General features: G+C 35.3%; 1 protein-coding gene across 1 annotated transcript; it reads left to right on the top strand.

The window, feature by feature from the left end:
- The first annotated feature begins 6,171 nt into the window (after window positions 1-6,171).
- Window positions 6,172-9,775, top strand: LOC147851147 (aldehyde dehydrogenase family 3 member H1-like). The gene is made up of 10 exons (XM_087335895.1): window positions 6,172-6,377; window positions 6,544-6,612; window positions 6,880-6,976; window positions 7,360-7,566; window positions 7,740-7,855; window positions 8,038-8,142; window positions 8,303-8,475; window positions 8,589-8,679; window positions 8,855-9,004; window positions 9,212-9,775. Exons 1-10 carry the CDS (start codon window positions 6,198-6,200, stop codon window positions 9,449-9,451), a joined length of 1,428 nt encoding a protein of 475 aa, XP_087192021.1. The 5' UTR covers window positions 6,172-6,197; the 3' UTR covers window positions 9,452-9,775.
- The last annotated feature ends 14,839 nt before the right edge of the window (window positions 9,776-24,614 follow it).

Below are 24,614 nucleotides of genomic sequence, written 5' to 3'. Positions count from 1 at the left end.
GAAGCTTTGAGATTTTGAAGCTTCAAGGTTTGAAGCCTCAAGATTTGGAGCTTTGAGCTTTTGAAGTATTGAGCTTTTAAACTCAAATCGAGCTTTGTAGCTTCATATGACATCAACAACTTAAAAAGGCAATTTATTAATGTTATAATATGACGTTGTAATTTTAAGGAATCTTTCATTCCTTAAATCTTTGTACTTAAGGAGTTAACTTGAAATGACAGACAACTTAATATATTGATAATGATAAAAACAAGAGCCAAATTTTGAGTCAAATTTCTAAATATAAGGTAAAATAGCAAAAATGGCACACAATAGTTAACTTCGAAAATTAAATGAAAATAAATCACACAATAAATAATCAGAACCTAACTAGTAAAATTAATCACACACAAATTCCCAATGTTTAACCAATTATTAGCAAACTAATCATCAACTGATAATAACGAGTGATCATTTTACCTCACAATCACTCGTGGCTTCCCTTATCTTGAACTTCCTCGGGATCTCACGAAAGAGTCATTGAAGAGCTCAAGCATCGAACTTGACTCCTCGGTAGCGGCACTAAAATAGACGTGTCAATGCTAAGTGATTTGCACCGACGACACGCCTATGTGTTATGCGAAGGGTTCTCTCGCTTCATTAGAATTTCGAATCGTTGCCAAAAGGTCTAGAGGTGTGTCTACCCTAGAGGCAGCAAACCATGAGAGGACAATTTTCAATCATCCTTGAGCCACTAGTATCGTGCACCCTTACTTGGTGAACTCCCATCAACCTCATCTTAATAGGAGGTTAACTAAGATTTGATATAAGTTTTAACATTAACTAGATTAAGACAAGCATGCAACACACATAACATCCTGTTATAAAATACACCTCGATCATTAAGTAATCACCACTTAACACATACTTGGGGAAAGAGTGATTAGTGTGGAGCTTAGAAGCTCATGTACTAATAATTGGTTAATATGAAAAGAGAGTAAGAGGGGATGAGAAAGCTCTAGCTCAAGTTACAAAAGGGAGCTCAAGCTTTCATATTTAACAAGTTTTTTCACGTTGTCATTTGATGCCAAGACATGGGTGTTTCCATAGTTTATAAGAGATGAGAGATGAAGAATGTTTCTCTCTTTTTGAGATATTGGAGATTGCGTTATAATTGGGATATGCACAATGTGTGTGTGTGTGTGTGTGTGTGTGTGTGTGTGTGTGTGGGAGAGAGAGAGAGAGAGCGAGCTCCGTTGGTAAGGTTTCCCAATGGAGACTAGGTGGTCATGGGTTCAACCCCTACATTCCAGAGTGGCATCTAGTGAATTAAGAGATATATATGAAGTATATAATAGAGAGAAGTGAGAAAATTGGGTTTCGAACTCAAGACGTAGTGCTTGTAGTGTTAACAACTTACCACTAGGGTAAGCTAATTACGAAGAGAGAGAGAGAGAGAGAGAGGCTCGCTCGCTAGCTACACACCCAATTTTGGTGAAGATACATGAGTTGGCAACATGTGGAGAAATAGTTGGACTAGATCTACCATCATGGAAACAATTGCTAGCGCAAGCATTGGCCAATGATTCGTTTTTATTTCTGAAAGCGAAACTTGATAATATAGCAAAACCCATGGAGGTATGGAATGTGTTCACATTGGCGTCAAGATTACATATAAATATGTGGAAGTCATGCTCATTAGATGTACTATGAGTAATTTGGTTGATCTTGGATGGTGTGGCCAAATATTGGATCAAGGGAATGTGTGTCAGCACTTAGGTTGCCCTATTGGTGTTGACATCTCATTGTCTCAAAGTTTGAACTGGATATCGAGGACCATTTTAGACAAATTTATGTATTGGGAGTCTCAAGCATGGTCGTTTAGTACTCGTCTCAAAGTGGTACAAGCTATTATGATTCCAATAATTTCTTATTTTTTGCCATTGTTACCCTGGACAAAGAAATCACTTGATCAATTAGCTCATTCACTTAAATATACATTGTGGAAGAAAGAATCAAAACTTGGTATGAGTTGGGTATCATGGAACAATATTTGTATCCCAAAACGGTTAGAAAATTCAATCTGTTGAAAGGTATGTGCATAGGTACCCAACCTTGGGTAGAAATAAGTTATTTTGTGGAAAAGGTTGGTATATAACATGGGAAAACCAAAATTACAGCATCGTGGTGGCGTGTTATTAATATTACCCGGGCATTTAAATGCTCAAAATCTATCATGGTTCAACAATTAATGCTTTCTTGGCAATGATGTTTGAAATTGTTTAATTGGAAGCCCCATGAGTGTAGTAATGATATTAATTCCTTGGTAGTAGAGGTGTTGGCAACTTCAAGGATATTACATTGGGATGGAAAAGAAAGTCTAAATACACAATTCAATCGAATGGCAAGGTTGGGTTTGGTAACTATGGAAGATGGCATCTTAGAGTCACGTAGGAAAATGATGGCCTTTCGGACAATTAGAAATAAGTTTCATATACCACATGGATATGGGTATATTTGGCAATCAATATAATTTAGCATTGCCTAGATTAGTTTTCCTGATTCTAGAGATGGTGGTCGAGGACCCGTGGAAAGATTGGTCATTTGGTATTGGACAATCGATTTTTTGTGGTGCACACTAGTAATATATACCATAAGTTGGTTGAAGATAGAGCTTGGTTAGCAAATAAGGTTTTGGATACATGTTACATTATTCGACATGTAAAGTGGTGGCATAGAGTCTTCAATGCAAGATGGCAGTCTCATCTTCCATTCCTTGCAAAGATGTTTCTTTGTCGTGTGGTAGTTGATGGGTTGCCTTTGGCGATGGCCTTAACGTGAAGACATATTTCGAATGTGACATGTTTTTTTTTCACGGTGGATGATGAAGATGTCAAACATAGGTTCATTACATGTTCTTTTGCTAAAGCCATTTGGGTGGTTATATCACAAATTTGGGCATCGATAACATGAAATGTTTTATCACCTTTTAAGTGGGTTTTTATTGTTGACGATAAAGACATGTCCACACCATCATATAAGGTCGTGTTTGATTACCTTAGGTATTGGGGGATGTGGTTTAATTGGATCATGAAAAATGAGTTCTTGTTTGATTGAATTCATGGGGTAAAACAACTCCTCTGCAGGATAAGGAAGTTGATTTGGCAATTTTCACAACTATGTTGTATGGGGACGTTGTCCCAAGAGGAGATAGAGGTATGTCATCTAGTTTTGCAACAGTTGAGAGGGTTTCCCTTGCACTATGACTATCTATGAAGTAATGAAAATAGCAAGGGTTGTATTATCATTTTGTTTTAATAATAAACATTGATTTACGAATAGAGAGAGAGAGAGATTTAAAATATGTATCATGCAATAAAGAGGTATGAAATACAAGCCTCGAACCAAAGGCATGTGATTAACCGGTTAACAACTAACCATTAAAATAAGTTAATTATGATAAATCAAAATTAAATTGAATTTAATGAGCATTGACCAAAATTTAGTAAAGTGATTTGTTGAAGTGTCTCTCAATTGTTGGAAGGTTTTAAAACTCTATATGCAATTCCTCTACATGCAAAGGACTTTAAAGTCAAGTTTTCGTTTCAAAAAAAGGTATAGCACATGTAAAAGTGTATATTGATGTTTCCAAAAGACAAAACATGGCATTACAACCCAAAATATTGTCTTGAATTCTTATAAAAAATAGAATATCTAGAGAAACAACTAAAAGATAGAGAATCTAGAGAGAGATTTGCGACCTAAGAGAGAAAATGTAAAAGAATTAAAATAATAATAATTAAAAGATAGTGAATCTAGAGAGAGAGATACGTAGACATATAATGTCTTTAAAAACTTCACCTTTGAATATAATGTAGTGTGACAACTTACAACTAAGGGAAGGAAATATAATTGTGTGTGTTTTCACCAAGAGAGGTAGATGATTAGAGAGCCAATACGTACATTACAAAGTGGAAGGCATACTTATGTGGCAACTCTAGATTTTCACAAAAATAAAGACAATGAGAAAACACGCTTGTTCCTCTTGTGGGAATTTCATTGTTGGAATGGTGGGAGGATCTATCACATGAAAAGCAACAATTATGTAAGGTGACAAGTCATCATATTCATCATGTGGATATGTCTATAGATAAGTAGCTCGGTAGTGTGAGTTAATTAATAATGGTAGGATTCTAAGACAAAATCCAATGTTCTTTATGAGTTAATATTGGTGGTGTTGATCCATTCCGAGGGGATTGGAAGTCAATCGCAAGTTAAGTCACGATGAGAGAGACAAAGATGAGATGAGAAAGGTATTCATATGGAGAATCATGATTAGTGGGCTCCCATTAGGTTTGACCTTAAAGAAATGAGGATTAGGATTAGGTACGTGCTTCTTTTGCACCGTTTTTATTGGAGGACAGTACTATGGCCAAATTAGGCCCCTACCGCCACAGTATACATAGGCTCATTAAATGTCCTATTGCATGTATAATTTGGAAGTACTTATTGAACATTTGGCAAGCCATTGTTATTTGAGGCCTCAACAATGGGTTTTTTCTTAATATGTTCAAAATGGTCTAAATGACAAGCTGGAGATATTGTTCAAATTTTTACGATATTGGGGACTACAACACAATTGGAATATATGTAATGCTTTCATGTTTGATAGTAGACATGGGGTGAAAGCCTATGAAGAAGTTGAAAGGCATTCTTATTTGGAATTTTTGGATGTTAGAGTATGTGGGGATACTTTCTCAAGTGCATATTCAAGTTTTATATTAGCTTTACAAGACATCCCTCTCTCTACATAGGTAGAAGACTACAAAGTTGTAACAAGTGGATTTTACATACAATTAATATAATTGTGTGCTTCTACCAATTTACCAAATAATGATAAAGAAGAGATGAGAGAGATAAGACTTTTTGCTTTTTGTTAGATCCATATAGAGCCCAATATTAACCCAAGGGGCCTAAGTACACAAAATTTATCGATGCGTTTATCCTACCTAGCGAGAGATAGATATATATCTTTTTCATGTCCACCACGAGAGACCGATAATGATCTATGAGACAAGGCCTAGTCCTTGGTGAGGAGTGAACTTGAGTTCTCTCAAAATTATGACTTTGATGCTATACTAGAGAAACTACCAAGGAGAGAGAGAGAGAGAGAGAGATTCTCTTGCCTATTAGTGATTCAACATGCCCTACTACCCCAGTTGCAATGACACCACTCAATTGTGATAACCATTGTAGTGTTTTCGAAACACAATTATTAATATAATTGTGGTGTAAGTAATACGTAAAGTGGCAGCAATGACGATACATGAACCTTCAAGAGGGACCCATGGAAAGGAAAAGGGATGGGGGGGGGGGGGGGGCATGGCATGGAGGAAAGCAATGAGACGTCTCGAAAGGAGAGAGCGAGAGAAACGAAGTGGGGTTGTTTTTTGTTCTTGAAATGGATAGAAAGAAACGACAAGTCTACCCATTTGATATGTATTATACATGTATGTATACATATGTATAGGAGAAACGAAGAGGCGAGGAAGTTGGGTTTTCGAACCCGAGACTATTTGCCCTTAGTCTTAACAAGTTTATGATTAGGGTAAAAAATTAAATTTGGAAGGGAAATAGAGTTTTAAGAAGAGCTTTACCCAATTATTTGTCAAGAGACCCGAGTTCGAATCCGAGAAAAGGAGGCTCCGCTCTAAATAAGACCCACGTGTCATTTCGCTGGTTCCTTCTGTCTTTTCTACACTTTTATTCTCAGTCGCTGTCGGAACAGAGGAGGGCTAGAGAGAGAGAGAGTACGTAATATACTCGAACATTCTTTTTCATACGCATTCAAACGAATGCGTATGTTATCAAAAACATTCTTACGTTTAAAAATAATAATACTTTTTACCTTTTAACATTCTTACCTCGAAAAAAAAATAACGAATACAAAAGTTACCTTATAAATTATAATAAATAATGAATACAAACGTATGGTATTTACCATACTTGGAGGGAGTATGATAAATAACATACGCGTATGGTTCATACTATGATCGGAACAGAGGAGGGTTAGAGAGAGAGAGAGAGAGAGAGAGAGAGAGTAACAGAAGGAGCAGGAGCAGGTTTCTTTTTCTTCTTCTTTTCTATTTTTTGTTTTGTCAAGAGCAGGAGGAGTGCGGTTCTGCAAAATCCCTTGATTTGGTGACGAAGAAGAATCCATGGAGGCCTTGAATTCGGAGCTTCGGAACGCATTCAAACAGGGCATCACACGCCCCATTGAATGGAGGCTCTCTCAATTGGAAGCCCTGATTTCTCTCCTTAATGAACGCAAAGGAGAAATCGAGCAAGCCCTTCTGATCGATCTTGGAAAATCCTCCTTTGAATCCTTCTGCACCGAAGTAAATTTCATCTATGTGATTTTAGGGTTTTCCTCCCTCCCCCCCCCCCCCTCCCTCCTTATTTGTTTTTAGGTTTTCTTATTCTATTCTCTTCGTGCATAATTATATATTGTGTTGCCTTTAATTAGTTCCTCAATTTTATTCATTCTTCTTGGATTGTTTGTAGATCGCGATGATTTTGAACGCATGTGATTTGATAAAGAAAAATCTCAAGAAATGGATGAAGCCTGAGAAGGTAAGAGTCTTAATCAATCCGGGAGACTAATTTCCTTCGCAGACGAATTTTAAAATATGTGGTCATGTTTTGTGAATGGCGCGCAGTTCGCGACCACCACTAATTTGTAAAGAAAAAAGGAAGAAAATTCAATGATAAAACCAGTGACAAGATATGAAATTAGCATAGATGATTTTGCACATGGTAATAATCCACATGTTATATGTAAGCATTCAGACACAGTACTGCTAAGTCCTTAAAATCGTGTAAGAATGATGGGTTTTGCAGGTGACAATGCCTCTCATATTACAACCTTCACATGGTGCGATCGTTGCAGAGCCTCTCGGTGTTGTACTCATCTTTTCAACCTGGAACTATCCAATAGGTAAGAAATTGGTTTCTTTTAATCTATCTTCCTACTGGAGACAGAGGCGCAGTTTACACGATCTTTGGACAAAATTCATACCGTAGATGTATTCTGAGAATAACCAACCCTATAGAGCTTGTTGCATGATTTTTTTTCTCATAGCTGTATTCCGAGAATAACCCGGCCTAGAGAGCTTTTTGCATGATTTCTCTTGTCAAGGTGCATCTAAGAGATATACCTTTTGTGAAGATTCTCGGCATTATTGCTAGTTTTTGAACGTTTAATCCTCAGTCAATGCTTGTTTAGTTAATCTCATATGCACATTCATCATCCATGATTAGTTATGTTATTATATGGAGTGTACTTATTGCTCCTGGCACATATCGGGGTTACGCGAGAAGCACTCGCATTGAATCCCCTTTTAGGTGCCATCGCGGCTGGTAATGCAGCGGTGTTGAAATGTTCGGAAAATGCACCTTCAGTTTCGGCAGTACTCGCCAAAATAGTTCCACTATATTTGGATAGCCGTGCAATCCGAGTTGTGGAGGGCGGCGTTCCAGAAACCACGGAATTGTTGGACCAACAATGGGACAAAATTTTCTTCACAGGTGTTATTCCATGTCTTGGCGTTTGATTTTTTAAAAAAAGGATCTAAAGATATGTGAATATAGATCTAAAATCCTTTATTATGGCTTTGGATTTTGACAACTTGAATCAGATCTTTTAAACAGATCTGTAATTCTTTCGAAAGTCTTTACTGAAAGAAAGGTGCTCCTTGTAGGTAGTGCCCATGTTGGCAAAATAGTGCTGGCAGCTGCGGTTAAGCATCTTACACCCGTTACGTTGGAACTCGGAGGAAAATCGCCCACTATTTTCGATTCCGGAATCGATCTCAAGGTGATTGGTCATAAATGTTTAATTAATTGTACACACATGATAGGATTACTTGTATATATTGTATGAAGATGGAACTGGTATATTTTTCATTTCTCCTTTGAATTATGCAATCATTCATCTAAGAAAGATTTGACTCGATTATTGTTGAAAAAGTATCGGAATGCTGTGAAACTAATTGATAGACAGCAGCGAGGAGATTTGTTGGCGGGAAGTGGGGAATCAACGCTGGCCAAACGTGTGTCGCTCCCGATTATGTTCTTGTCAAAGAAGAAAATGCCCAGACTCTGGTGAGCTATTTGATTCATCTATGGATTCCAATGCTAGGGGTGCACTAGCAAATATCCAAAAGCTGATATTGTATCATACATACATATATTTATCTATTTATATATATATATATATATATGTACATATTTATATATATTAAATTCGTTAAATTCATTGCAGGTAGAAGAACTCGTTGCAACATTGAAAGAGTTTTTCGGCAACGATCTGGAGAAATGCCCTGATCTTATGAGAGTTGTGAATCGGCGACATTTTTCTCGTCTTACATCTTATTTGACGGATAAACATACAGCGAAAAGCATTGTTCATGGTGGAAAATATAATGATGAGACATTGTACGGTAACTCTTTTTTTTGCGGGGGATAACTTTTCCGATTCCGATCTATGAATTATATAGACATCATGAAATGCCCTAGTAATCCATTCCTTTGTTTAAATTCTTAACTAGGTTTATTGAGCCGACAATTTTATTGGATCCTCCATTGAATTCAACAATTATGAACGAGGAGATCTTTGGACCAATTCTTCCTATTATTACGGTCTCTTCCTCACTCTCTCTTTCTCACCTTGTGATGGAATGATGTGCTTTATTGATTCTTTCTCGAATTGTGTCTCTACTGAATTCTCCAATTGCTTTTATTTTTGAACCTAGACTCAATCTCAAATTGTGTCTGTATTAATTGACCCCTCCAATTGTTTTATTTTTTAACCTAGATTCAATCAATGAACGATGCGATTGATTTCGTGAACTCAAGGGGCAAACCATTATCGTTGTACCTTTTCACAAATGACAAGGAATTGAAGAAGAGAGTTGTCAATGAAACATCGGCAGGAAGTGTTGTTATAAATGATGCGGTCATACATGTGAGCCATTACACACCCATCCACATAAAACAAAGAAAAGAAAAAGATAATGACTAAAAGAATTTAAAAAAAAACAAACAAACAATATATCAAATCATTTTTGTTGATAAGACATAATTCCGAAATCAATCCAATGAATGTGGATTGGAATGTTATATACACATATATTAGGGCATATTATGGATCAGACATTGATACATTGTGTAGGTGGGCCTCGATACAATACCCTTTGGAGGGGTAGGAGAAAGTGGAATGGGATCATATCATGGGAAGTATAGTTTTGACACTTTTAGCCACATGAAGCCAGTGGTATACCGAACTTTGTGGGGAGATGCTATGGTCCGATACCCCCCTTACAATACACCGAAAGCGCAAAATATCATCCGGCACATTACACGTTTCGACTATATTGGATTGTTGTTGGTTTTATTGGGATTCAAAAGATAGGCACGACGAATCTTATGACTGCACTATGTTCCTTGGATCCAAAAACATCCTTTCAAAACCTTCATACTCTTTTCTTTGTATAGCCGTTGTCACTTGTAAACATTTCTTCATTTCTTAGCTCTTTGGCTATGAGAGAGAGAAACAATACCTTGCAAGATGTTTTCTCTACGGAAGTTGCATGATATTTGGGAGTCTTGTCATTCATTGTCTATGAATTATTGCTATCTATCGTATGAACTTCTAAGTGTTATTCCATTACTTTTGCAATCAAGAGATTATATGATGGAGAAAAATAATTTCATGTCAAATGCTTTCTTTTTTAAAGTTGCATGATATTTATAATTTGCCATCATTTATGAATGCTTTCCTTTCTCTTATGATTTCTTAATCATTGCTATCTCTAAAGTCAAGAGGCCATGGCCCATGACTGAATAACCTTGCATACTTTGGACATAATGTCTTATTTTGTAATTGAATCTTCAGGACACAAATTTCCCCAAAATAAAATTGAAAATAGTTATTTGTGTTTCTTGTACAATTGTGGTAAAATGTTTTTTCTCCACTTACTATACTCTACCATTTGAAATTCACGATATTATCAATTTAAAAGTAATGTTTTCATAGTAAGAATTTGTTGATAGTAAAAACAAAAAACAGTATTGTAGTTTTCAAAATGTTAAGAACATATTCCATATTTTCATGTATCTGACACAACCTTGGGCTCCTCAAAAGGATTAATAGTTTCAACTTTCCACAAACATGTGCCAAAAGAATGTTATCAAATTACATCAATTGAGTCTCATTATAGTTGTGGGGCTTTATTACAATGGTTCGACATTCCAACGAGGTTATTATACCTCAGTATGTTTCCGTATTTCTTCAATCACATGATATAATTACATTATTACTATATCTTGGTATTTTTTTTGTTGTGGTCTCTAGAGCATTCCTTTTCCTAAAAGGTGTTTTTGTTTTTTCTTTGGTAATGATGGGATATTTGCCATCTTTGGCCACAATCAAGTGTGGGAACAAACGTCAAGAATTGAATTGCAAACCAATGAGTCTTGAATTCTCATAACTTCATAAGTTTACATTCTGTAATTTTAGGAAAACTAGCATATACCATATATATTTAATTTCTATTTCTATCTTGTAGGTTTTATGTGGGATGTTTATGTTGCAACCTTTGAGATTGGATTTTTGTTATATGTTAACCTCAATATGCCCCCTTCGTACTTTGGGAAGTTGCATATATCATGTATAGCTCTAGTATATTATTACGTGTCGATCACCTTTTCATATCTTCTATTGTGAAGTGGTCTTGCAAAATTTTGTATCTTGTCATGACATTGAAATAAAATGTTTCTTGTTTTTAAATATATGATTGTGATCTCTATCATCTATTTTCAATCCACAATGTTATACCTTATACCTTTTGTGTTGACCAGTTTTAAGTATTTGGAATGTGCTATTGGTTGAAATGCACCTTTCTTGCTTATCTTTTGAATTAAATGCTTCTATTCAACATATAATCTTGTCCTAAATTTGTTTTTTGTTTTTAGCAAAATCAATCATGCTCGGACAAAAAACAACTTACAGAAAAAAAAGGAAGCTCTGACAAGAAATAAAACCTGATATGTTCATGGTTAACATATCCCATAAAGAGATAGGTAACTACTTCATTATCATGCACATATAATGGCAATTATTTGATTATTTTTAGTGGATTGAGTTTGTTATTTGCAATGGGAAAAAATTTGTGCCTTTGTATACATGTAACCCAATGAAAGTTTGGGAATATAAAGCTTACGGGAATGTAAAACTTACTAGGGAGGAGAAATTGGTGGTTTAAGAGAAAAGTAAAAAAATAGAGCGAAGTGACTTTGATCATGCATAGTATGAACCATACGTACCATAATTTCAATCATTCGAGTATGGTAAACACCCTCGAAGAATGGTAAATACCATACCTTTGGATTAGCTATTTATTATGAGGTAAATAAACCTAAAAAAAACAAAAAAAAACTTTAAAAAAGGAGAAAAAAACAAAAAAAAAAACACAAAAATGTTTGAATAACATTCGCATTCGTTTTCCAACGTAGGAAAACGAATGTTATACTAGACGAACACAAATTTTACGTACTACGCAAGTTTGATGTTGAAGAATAGGGGGAAACAATGATTGTAGTTGTCATTAGCTCAATCTCCATCAATGTTTGTGTCGTACTCCCTTATGGTTTGTGTTGTGACTCATTATTCGCATTCATCAAGTTAATTAATTTCCCACTATAGTTACCATGGTATGTGTCATTGACAGTAGTGGTTTCATATAGAAATATATTTCATGAAAATTGATACAACTATCATAAATCAAATCACTCAAGATTACCAAGAATGAAATGAAAATTGTTGGTTGATCATCATGATTCACCACTAATGTTGATAATAAGTTACACATGCATCGAATAATATATCATGATGCTAGCTTTCCATTGGCAAACATATTAAATGTTCACATGTATAACCAAGATATTTCTAAACATTGATTACGCTAATATTGTTGTGTGTTTTTGACAAACTAATGGTTGTTAGTTATTGGGTTTGTGATGAGATCTTTAAAAAAACATTGATCCAACATTAGTGATGATAAACAATGTAGTCGCAACATAAGAGAGAGAACCTCGAAGGATCAGTTTAACCAATTAGGGGTTTTGGATCCAACCAATCATTTACTTCAATCATTCACCTAATGAAGGGGTAAGGTTTTCCATTCACTTCCTTTACACAATGATTGGGGATTTTGGATCCATCAATCGTTTACCTCAATCACCCACCTAATAAATTTTGATAATGAGCTAGGATTTAGGAACACAATATTCAATTTATGGGGAGAGAGAGAGATGTGGTTGATAATGAATCTCAAAGGTTGTCGAATTTTGAAGATGCCAAGAGATGGTTATGTATTCCCCCAAATTATGGATTTATTTGGGAGAAATTACAAGATATACCATTGTTGCAAGGATCTTTGCCATTTGAAAATAAATTTTGCACCTTGGGTAGATTGGCAGTTACAAGATGGTACACGCTTGTTACATGTCACTCCAAATATATTGTATCATCATGCGATGGCATCATTATCTTGGCTATCTCCTAAAGCAACGAAGTTGTGGAATGTATATAAGTCAGATGCAAGGTGGTGGAAAATATTACACCGTGGTTGGCATTCCCATCTATCATTTCGTGCAAAGGAATTCATATGGAGAGTCATGATTGGTGGGCTCCCATTAGGTTCGGCCTTAAAGAGACGAGGACTAGGGTCTAGCACTTGTTTCTTTTGCACCGTTCCATTGGAAGATAGTACACATAGGTTCATTAAATGTCCTATAGCATGTACCATTTGGAAGTACTTATTGGACATTTGGCAAGTTTTATCCTGTTGTTGTTTGAGACCTCAACAATGGGTTTTTTCTCAATATGTTCAAAATGGATCAAATGATGAGATGGAGATATTGTTCCAATTTTTACATTATTGGGGTCTACAACACAATTGGAATATGCGTAATGATTTCATGTTTGATAATAGACATGGGGTGAAAGCCTCTATAAAGAAGCTTAAAGGTATTCTCATGTGCAATTTTTGGATGTTAGAGCATGTGGGGATCATTTCCTAAAATGCATAGTCAGGTTTTTTAATAGCATTACAGAACGCCCCTCTCCCTACATAGGCATATGATAGGTAGATGAGTCTATGAAGTGTTGTAACTAAATGGATTTTACATAAAATTAATATAATTGTGTGCTTTTACCGAGAGAGAGAGAGAGAGAGAGAGAGAGAGAGAGAGAGAGAGTCACAAATGGTGAATATGATGATATGTGACCTTGCAGAGTTTTCTCTCTTCATGCTGGAGATTTTGTGACTTCTCTAGCATTGTCAATTGAACCATAGCATCCAATACCTCGAGAACTCAAAATTAATTTGGAAAGGAGGCATTGGTTCATTGTTCTCCAGATGTGCAGTTGGGCTAGGTGTGCAAAAACCCAACTGAAGGAAGATAGGCTTAGTACTCTAGTTAGAGACATCCACACTAAATTGATACACCTCCAAACCATCCTAGCCATCGGGCATGAAAGAAACCAATGCCTACTATATTCCAATTCTACCGAACAAAAGAAACACGTTCCTCTAGCAATGTTTCTTTTTGTTAATATGTCCCCCAATGGTAAAGCTCCAACCATAACTCTCCACATGAATACCTTAGGTTTCCAACCGAGAACACCAACCTACCTTGATCATGTGATGAAACCACCAAGTAACGGGCTTACAAAAACCCCATATCTTTATAACCCTTTCTTCCATCCACTTCTGTTTGTCAATCAACTTGTGATAAGCATCGTTTGTTGAGATCGTTTGTCCAATCAAGCTCTTGAGATCCTCCATCTAAATTAGGAATTGGCTCATATGTAGATAGTAATTCTTGCAACTTATCCCAAATAAAGGTATAACATTTTGGAATACGAAATGTTGATCTTGTCGTTCGAAAGGCCATTAATCTTCTTTGTGACACCAACAATGCATCCTTGATTGTTACCACTCTTAGGTACCTCTAAGGCATGGTTGTGAAAATGTAAAAAAGAAGAGAAAACAAAACACAAAAACAATTAGCATTAGGGTCTCTCTCTCTCTCTCTCTCTCTCTCTCTCTCTCTCTAGGCGTGCCGAGATAGCATGTATCTACCATGAGAGCTTAGATAATTCTATCAAAGTATGCAAATATGATGACTATAAGAGATACATATGTATAGAGGTTAATTTGGGGAAAGAGAAGTTGTATATAGTTGCATGTTACATTCCTCACAAAGACTCAAACTACTATAGTAGGTTTGGGTTAGATTGTGAGGATCCTTTTACATAATTATGCTATGATATACTTTCATTTGAGAAGCTTGGTAAAGTTGTAATTATATAATAGGAGACTTCAATGCAAGAGTTGGACATTTCCAAAACGTGGAAACATTTGAAGAAAATGTAGTAGAACATTGTCTATTGCGTGACTCAAAGGATTGTGTCATGTTTGATTATGGAAAACTTTTGATACATATTTTAAATTGCAAAAACTTGATTATCCTAAATGGTATAAAGGCATTCCCATCGACAAATGTGCTCACATGTTTACCATCCTCGGGTGGAGGAAGTGTGGTTGATTACGCATTAATGTTGGCATGTGATCTATCATTGGTGAATGTGTTTAAAGTTGGTTCTCTATCTCTAGACTCAGACCACAAGCCATTGTACCTAGAGTTTGCAATTCCACATTTCACTAATAGATGCCATGGAGTGAAGGATGAAAAAAGATGTATCATCCGACCTTGCTACGAAAAAGCTAAGATGTATGCAAATGAAGTGGAGAACCATTTGTTAAATTTTTCTCTAAGCAACGATGTTAAAGAAAATTGGCAACATTTGAAGGATATCATCCTTAAGGCTGGGTATTAATACTTTAAGGGGCATGTGGGTGGGCATAAGACGTTTAGTTTTCCATTTAATTCTTGGTTCGACGATGAATGTAAGATATATCTCAAATGGTTTAAGTCCATAGAGGGGGAAAATGAAAATATTGTTGCATGGCACCTATATAAGAAAGTCGTGAGGAGAAAGAAAAGAAGATATTTCCAAATGCAAGAGATGAAAAAGAAAAACTTGTTTAACCTCAAACCGAAATTAGCATGGGGACAACTCATGGGTAAGAAAGAATATGTGAAAGGTCACTTTACAAATGAAGAGATGTTAGACTATGTACAAAGGCTATATATGCATGAAGGTGTGGCTCCAAGTGGCTCCAATGGCTTGTACAATAATGGTGAGCTCAACTATTGCTAAATTATATAGCATGATTATGGAGCAAAAGATAAGCACATGGGCTAAAAGTACAAGCAAAAGAGCACTTGGGCAAGTAGGATTTAGACCAAAACACTCCACTATGGATCATTTGGTTACATTGAGAGTAATCATGGAAGAGAGTCGACTACAAGGAAAAACACTTTATTGTAACTGTTTTGTTGATTTTAAGAAAGCTTTTGATACCGTACCACGAAGTGAGCTCTGGAATAGAATGGTAGAGATTGACATGCCATTAGAGTACCGAGTTGTTGTTGCATGCCTATATGAACAAGCAAAATACCAACTAAAAATGGATAGTGGATTCTCAAAGCACTTTTTAAGTAACATGGGGGTCAAGCAAGGATACCCACTATCACCCACACTTTTTGGTTTATGTATTGATAAATTAGAAGAAGTGGTAAATCAGGTTGCAAGACAAGAAAGATTGAATGATCCCAAATTGATGCAACATGTTATCTTATTGCTTCTATATGCTGATGATGTGGTACTCTTCTCATATGATGTTGATAGTATGCAAAATTTACTTGGGGTTTTAGAAGAATTTTGCCATAGTAGTGGACTAACAGTGAATGTGGAGAAAACAAAAATGATGGTAGTGCAAAGTTCAAACCATCCAACCTCATCATTACCCTATGCTCACATATAGAGGTAAACATATACAATTTGTTCAAAGCTTTAAATATCTTGGTATTGATGTACCTGCCACAAATAAATGGAGTGCATGCTTTGATTCTAGGCTCCAAGCCAGTTGGAAATCGTATTGCCTTTTGGAGAACCAATGCAACCAAAGTGATACTTGTGGATGGGAAGTAAAACTAATGTTGTTCAATGCCATGGTAACTCAAGTGTTGCTTTATGGAGTAGAAGTATGGGGTGGCACCATCTCTCTTAATGCATGGAATGAGATTGAGAAAACTCAAAATATGTTTTTAAGGAGGCAATTAGGAGTTAAATGCACTACCTCTTACCAGGTTATGCTCTTGGAAACAGGTGTTCGACCCATAGAATTATTGGCACTCCAAAAAGTATATAAATACATTACAAAAGTCAAGAATATGTCGAATCATCGATTACCACATCTTGCTTGGAATGTTGGATGTAAGCTACAAAAGAATCATAAAAGTAAGATTCTCTCATTTGGTTGGGTTGTTGACTAAGGAAATGGTTTAGATGATGGGGTTTGGATGATCTTTTAGAGCTTTTGGGCAATTTTATGCAGTATGTAATGATTGAGGAAAGGTTGGTGGAATCATTAAGGATGAAGTGGGAAGATGCTAAGAGGACAAAGCTAGAATACTACATTGCAAATGTCAACCCTCAATGTTGGTCTCAATATAAATCAAGAATGCCTATTGATCGTATCCAACCTTATCCCATTACCAATATGAGTAGTAATGCTCATAGATCCCTTACACTACTTCGCACTCAATCTCACTAGGTATTGAAGTTGCATCATGGTATCAAAATGTAACTAATTTGAAGACATGCAAAGTATGCAACGAAGGCATGGTAGAGGATGAATGTCACTTGCTCTTCACATGCTCGACATATAGTGCAATTCGTTCAAGATATGTTGACATACTAAGAGGGAGTGATAACTTGAGTGCCATACTTAAGACACCACCGAGAAGGTTGAGCTCATATGTGTATGCTTTATTCACACATAGAGACTTTGTGCTTCAATGTATGAATACCCCTTCTTAGGAAGGAGACACATATCAAGAACACATGTATACTCTGGTCCCATAGGTCAAAATTGGCCTCTTTATGGACAATACAAATTCTAATTCTAATTCTAATTCTTTTCGTGAAAACACACAATTATATTAATAAATGTGTGTAAAAAACATTACTTACAATGGGTGTGACAATGGAATATGGTTACCCACTAACTACACTACATGGGTAGTGGCGCATGTTGAATTGCCGATAGGCAAGACGAACACTCCACTAAGGAAAGAATTTCCACTTGCCCCAATAAAGAAAATTGCCACATTAGTACTCCCTTCAACTTTCGTAGATATGCTTTCACTCCATTTCTACCATCGAATACAAAAGCATTGCACATGTTCCAATTATGGTGCAATCCCCAATATCTCATAAGTAGAAAAATGATCTCCATCTACCTATGTAATTGTGCAAACACCCACTGTCTAGGTGTCAAATAACATCGTGATAAAACTTGTCAAATTTGAGAAATGTAACTCCAAATCTGACAAGCAATCAAACATTGTATAAATCGATGAGTACTATCTTCCGTTTGAACAATGCAAAAGAAGCATTTACCCGTTGCTAGTCCACGACACTTTAGAGCTAATCCCAAAGGCAATCCTCCAATCAAAACTCTCCAAAGGAAGACCTTTGCTACAAGTGGCAATTTAGAATGCCAACTACGTTGTAAGATCTGCCACCACCCATGATTAGATTTGTGTATTTTCCATTCTTCTTTAGCCTTAGATAATAACCATCCAAGAGACTCAACAAAGAAATGATACAAAAGGTTAGTAGTCACTTGTAACAACAACCTTTGACCCCGTAAACACCAATCAATCCACGATTGTTCTCTTGTTTGTAGAGGTTAGGGACCTTGCGTCAATGCAATATTTTGTAGTTGTTGCCAATAAACCCATAATTTGGCGAGATGCGTAATAATTGTCGCGCTTCAACAAACTCCAAAATTCTTTGAGATGGAGCATCAACTATATCTCCCACTTCTTTGACCCCCAAACGAAACAAATGATTAAATTGAGAGCGCAATCTCTCCTTTCCTGGCCAACATAATAACCAAGAAGACACAAGTAACTCTTTTTGCAAAGAATTACAATGCTCTCTACTAGATTATGGTTTCCATACACATAACAACCATCTCTCTCTCTCTCTCTCTCTCTCTCTCTCTCTCTCTCTCTCTCTGTATATTACAACCATGTCTTAGAGGTTCCTAGTGTTGATGATAAGCTTGGCCACTCTGTTAAAGCTATCTCTTGGGCTTGTTCATGTGCCATGTTGATTCAATTACTTTCTTGCCACACCTATGAATCCACAATCTTCAAGATCGAAGAGGTATCAAAAATTTATGTAGAGAGACTAATTTAAGGTTTAATTAAGGCTTTTTTATGTGATTAATTGTTGAATGGAAGTGATTAATTGTTAAATACTAGGTATAATGTGAGTAACTAGATACAAGATATGTGTATAGCATGTTGGTGTAGAATCTTGTATCGTGGTCTAGGTTCCTATTGGATTATTGGCCAATTCAATGATGTTTCTTTTGTACTAGAGCTTTTGGATGCATTCATGCATGTTGATTCAATTACTTTCTTGCCCCTCCTATGAATCCATAATCTTCAAGATCGATCAAAAATTTATGTAGAGAGACTGATTTAATGTTCAATTAAGGGTTTTTTAAGTGATTAATTGTTGAATACAAGTGATTAATTGTTAAATACTATGTATAATGTGAGTAACTAGATACAAGCTATGTGTATAGCATGTTGGTGTAGAATTTTGTATCGTGGTCTAGGTTCCTATAAGATTATTGGCCAATTCAATGATGTTTCTTTTTTACTAGAGATGCATTCATTCATTCATTGTTATAAATGGCCTCAAATTAGATAAACAACTTAAAACTTAATATCAAGATGGAGCTCATTCTTTCTTTGTCAAAAATTTGTATCAATCCATGGTAGATGATGTTTCTCCTTCATGGATTTTGTATAAATTCTTAAATAAATTTATGTCTATTTCTTTGAATAGTTAATGCAAATGATTGATGGTCAACCATCAATATAAATTGGAAACAAGGAAAGAGTTACATTATATAGAGATGAAAGAAGGTAAGTTGCTAAATTATGTCATATAACATAAATGAAACAATTTAGGTTGGGAACTTTAATCATGTATGCCTTGTCTACCCAAAGAACATTAGTGAGAAATATTGAGAATCGATTAGATAGGTATATAGAGTTACCATTACAAAGATGGATATATGAAAACAAAACTTCTATTACATATAAGAGTAGCTCACAACGGTAGTTTACCCATGCGCTCACACCTTAGAGCTTAGATAGGATATGGACCAGCTCACTACAAAATTAGTGGGGACTGATGATCAATCTAACCATTGTGTAAGAAAGTGGATTATATTCTATGTTTGGTTTGAGTATAACATTAAATGTGCAAGTCAGTTGATAGTAGTGGAGATATTCCTTTTTTGTCAACTGACTTGTCATTTAATATGATCCAATTCCCTAGATATAGGCAAGTGCTAGATAGTACTTATCTTGAAGTCAATGGCACATACTTCAAGACTAAGTACATTGTAATTGCCCACAAAATATTCTAGTTGACTTGATTAGCCAATCCTATTACCTATTTCGCTCTTTCCTAAATACATTGTGTCCTACACATCTACGGTTTACTAGATTAACACCTTATCAACCCATATGGTCGAGTTGCACACTAGCCACTCCTCATTTGGAGCACTATCACAAAATGTGCACTCTAAGAGCACATATGGGGATAGATTTACAACTTCAGGCTGATCATTGATTATATCTAACAACTTGGCTCTTGTATAAGATATCGCAATCAACTGTTCCACTAACATATCATACCACTTGCTTAACACAATCCATATGAGTGTTAGGGGGTTATGCATGAATTGGCTAAAGAGACCGGTCAAGTAGTTGAGGTCTATCCAGGTGATCTTCAAGTAGATACGACTCTCTATTATCATTCTACCTAAAATTTACTATAAGCTTATTTTGTCGAATTGATTGATAAAGTTTTTCATTGGCCACCTTTAGGGCCTTCTTTACTCCTAGTGTCCTCATTATATGCACACCACACCCTTGTTGACCAACTAGAGTGATTGTTGCCAATTCGAATAGTGAAGGTTTATGATATTGAGGGTTGTTTCTAGAGCACCTTCAATATAACTCTAATAACCAATGACCATGCCCGACTAGTATTGATGCATCATGTACTCCCAAGATACGTAATTGTGCTTTCCCAACTTCAATCGCATAGCTCTATGAAGGATCTCCAACCCTCACGTTATGATACCATGTAAAGAATGCTAACTCTTGTAGAGTCAAGGTTTGTCGAAGTGTTGTGCATGTGTGAGCATTGTATATAGGATGAGAGCTTATGCACATAAGAGAAAACTATATACATCAATTGAAAAGCATAAACATAACACAATGGGCCAAGTGGGCTTTATATTAAGTATGGTTGGTGGAGTATAGTTAGAGACATCACTTGAGTACGATTCTATAATATAAGAATATATAATATTCTTTGATACATTTGCACTTTACAACTAACTAGATGTCACAATCTAGTTCTTCATGTAACTAGATCATTCACGCGAATTATAGTAAAGTGTGTTTGCACACACCTTTTCATACATCGTGCCTTTCTCTATAAGCAAGTGTCCACATGAGTTGATCTTGATTCTCGACAATTAATTTATACTCATCCTTTGTGATATTTGGCATTTATGAATGGACTAATTTGTATTCCACTTGTTAATCTTATTATATATGTTGATAAATCCTATAATAGGTTCAACCCTATGATAATATGATTTATTTTATTTTATTTAACAAAACTACACCACAATTTCCATTGCCAATAAGCATATACAAAGCATATAATGATACAATCTAGTGGAGGGTAAGATAACATAGAAAAGGTATATCCCCCACTGTGTCATAATTGAAACCAAACTCCACTATGATAATATGATTTTAGACATGGATGATGAGATTTGCAATCTGGATGTTATTAATACTATAGATTATCTTTTCTTTATTGTGTACTTATGTTTGTTTAAATGTGTCATACTGAGTGACATTACAATATGTTTTTTCTCCTTTTATATTTGTAGAATGTGTTGGTATTTCAAGCATGCTTGGAGATGTCTAGTGTTCTATTATGAAAGTGAGAGAAATTAGACATCAAATGTTATAAGAGGTTGTGGGAGAACCCTTACCATGTCATATAGAGAGAAGTTATCAATGTGATGTAAACATGTGATTGAGTATAAAATTATAAATATAGACATATATTACTGGTTTTTGTACAAATATATTAGCTCTCACTCTATATATACTTAAATTTATAAACTCATGACCATACCATGAAGGTGACCAATGTTGCAAGTTTAATTAATGATAACGTTGTAGTGCCAACAATGAAGGGCACTAGTTTATAGTTATAGGTACCTACGTACATTAAGTAGTCAGTTTGAAAGGATATGTACGTAATCTCATATTCTTGAACTCGGTCGAAGAGTAATTCCCACTGCCCAGATTTATATATAAGCCACATTGTATAGTCTTTCTGTAATAATATCTCCTAACTAATGGGAAAGTGGCCTCTTTTTGGAAAAAAAAATGATGATGTAGTATTGTACACCTCATGCCCATCACCTCGATCAATAAAGTTCTTTAATAGTACATGACAAACACTAGTTATGGCATTGTTGATTAGATTAAGGCATGTGCCTACTCATTGTTTTTCTCTCATAGTTTGTAAGTCCTCGCCAATTTCTTTTGCTTTGGCAATATGTATAAACACTAATTTTTTGTTTTGATATTAAGTACACATTTTTAGTTATGAGGTATCTGAATTTTGGTCTTATAAAAACAAATTGTGCATTTCCCAAGGGTATGTTGTCTATGGATTTCACAAAGTGGGTCAAGGTATGTGGTTTAAATGGATTTCTGGAGCAAATAACACTTTCATCCTTTTGCATTGAGGGTTGGATGGATCATACATTTATTCATTATGTACTTTTTGTAACATCGCTAAAAAAAACTATCTAAATGCTAATTTAGCTTGATCTTACATTGTTGAATGGTCAACCTACCAATAGGTGAATGACTAGACCAACATTGATCTAAAAGGCTATCTTCTTTCCTCTGCTAAAGAATCAAGATAATGCATGTATGGGTCCTGCCATCACCTGGGATGGGTGATGAATGATGTATTCATGGACAGTCATTGTATTGGAGTTTGAGTTTGAAATCATTGTATGTGAAGCAAAAGATCACTTAGTGAGAAATCATTTTGTTTCATGATGAGTAGTGATTAGGATGAGGCATTGATATCAAGGCATTAGATGTCACTATATTCATGGTACATTTAAATCCAGTGGCCAATATCGAACATTATTCAAGCACTAACCAAAGGGTGTTGTTACCTTCGAAAAACTATAAAAAATTATTACTACTAGATCATGTATACAATGTTGTTAACCTTTTATTGTGATACTAGGACACATATATAAGTGGGGCAAAGACCATATCTTACTACGATACATACTAGATCAAGATGCTATCTCATGCTTTAATGGTGGGTTTGCCATGAAATTTGTCACGAAAGATCCTCATATTTTAAAACAGGTTTAGTGAACAAATAGCATTTCGCCATATTACATGGCAATGTGTAATAAACAATGGATGCATATCGATCAACAAACATTGATATGTGTGTGTGTGTGTGTGTGTGTGTGTGTGTGTGTATACACACACATTTAAAAAGAACTAAAATTAAAAGTTTCAATTGAAAATGTTATGTGCATAATTTATTAAAAAGATAAGAAACAATTCATTTTTAAAAATAACTTTTTTCCTTTTTTGGCACTTCACTTCGCAATGTTGATGCAATGCCCATTTTGCGTTGCTATTGTGTTGCATAGCAACATATTTTCACATCGCTATATATTGCTAACACAAGAGTGAGAAATAACAAACAAGGAACTGAAGTTTTCATTTATATATCTCTTTATGTGCAATTACATGGCTATGCTAAATATTGTTTTTATGTACGATGTTTAAGATTGTCAAAACATTTTGTTGAATGTCACATATGTAAAACATGATGTTTAGTGTCGCATTCTAAAACATGATGTTAATTATCACATGTTTGTAATGCTAAATGATGCTTAACACAACATTTCGCAAGACACAAAAGTGACGTTGGGCATAACATTTTGCTTATGATGTCATGGACATGGTAGTTCCACTAAATGAAGAATGTAAACAAGAGGATAATGATAAGGGTGAAGACAATGTAGTCCGCACTTCTAACTTGTAATGAGATAGATTAATCAATGTTTGATCTAGATGATATTAAGGACACAGAATCCTTACTCAAATTATGAAGTTGGAACGATAAGAGTTAAATAAGGACAATGAAGAGATCAACATCTTCATGAACATCTTTGAAAGAAATACCCTATGTATGATCACTAAGGAGGCTACTAAACAAGTTTAGTAAGGTAATTTGCATGTGTATTTTCAATTCCATACTTTCTATTATAATATTTGGATATGAAATATATTAACGTTTGATGGGTGGGAAGGGAGGTCTCAATTGGGTGAAAGAAAGAACATATTGCTTCTAGGGGTTCGATTCCCCTAAGACTCATTTATATATTGATAATGAAATGGTATATTATTAATAAACTAACTAACTCTACGGAAAAAAACTTATAATAAGAGACAAAGAGAGCATGGATTGTACCTCACATGATCTTGCTTGTGTTGTAAGAGAGCTAAGTTGTCTTTTAGACTGTCTTCATTTGTCACTTGATCCCAAACTCTCTTTGTAGATGACAAACTTTGTGTGTCTCATCATGATCCCCATTTAATTGAATGAGGACGTAGTAATTGTAGCATAATATTGTAGCCATTGCAAAGTGGAGTCTGTCGAGTAATTCTGTGACGAGGCTTTGTTGCTTCATTTATACATGATGTTTTCTTGTAGCCATTGCAAAGTGGCTTGTAACATATGAGTTATATACTATCCTATGTACATTTTCTTAACTAATGGAAGTAGACTTTTTTTTGGAAATAAATAAAATAACTAAATAAATTTGTAGCATAATATTGTAACATTAATAACATATTGATAAGTTTTGAAAGTGTAACTTACAATGGATCTCCATTGAGGAAGAGATGACTCCATGATGTTGTTTAACATTTTTTTGACCATCACTCCACCTCCCAGACAAATCATGTTAAGTTCTCATTAATATCAAATTGGATTTTGAGATAATGTGTTCATGTAGAAGTTGACAATGTGTCATTTTGAGGTTGACCTTGGTCCTTGTCCATTGATCCACATGGAAGGTTTGAGCTTGTGCCAAAAGTCAATCAACTATGGACTTTTGGGACGTCTCAACCTACCCTCATCTCATGGAGTCAATCTGTGTCACCAACTTGAGCCCTTTTTCATTAAACATGTAAATAAAGAA

The sequence above is a fragment of the Azolla caroliniana genome, unplaced genomic scaffold (assembly GCF_043228905.1).
Source record: "Azolla caroliniana isolate FFs.n. ecotype wild unplaced genomic scaffold, voAzoCaro1.0.p SCAF_20, whole genome shotgun sequence".
NCBI classification, from domain to species: domain Eukaryota; kingdom Viridiplantae; phylum Streptophyta; class Polypodiopsida; order Salviniales; family Salviniaceae; genus Azolla; species Azolla caroliniana.
The sequence above is the reverse complement of the archived record's forward strand: the minus strand, read 5'-3'. Positions and strand labels throughout refer to the sequence as shown.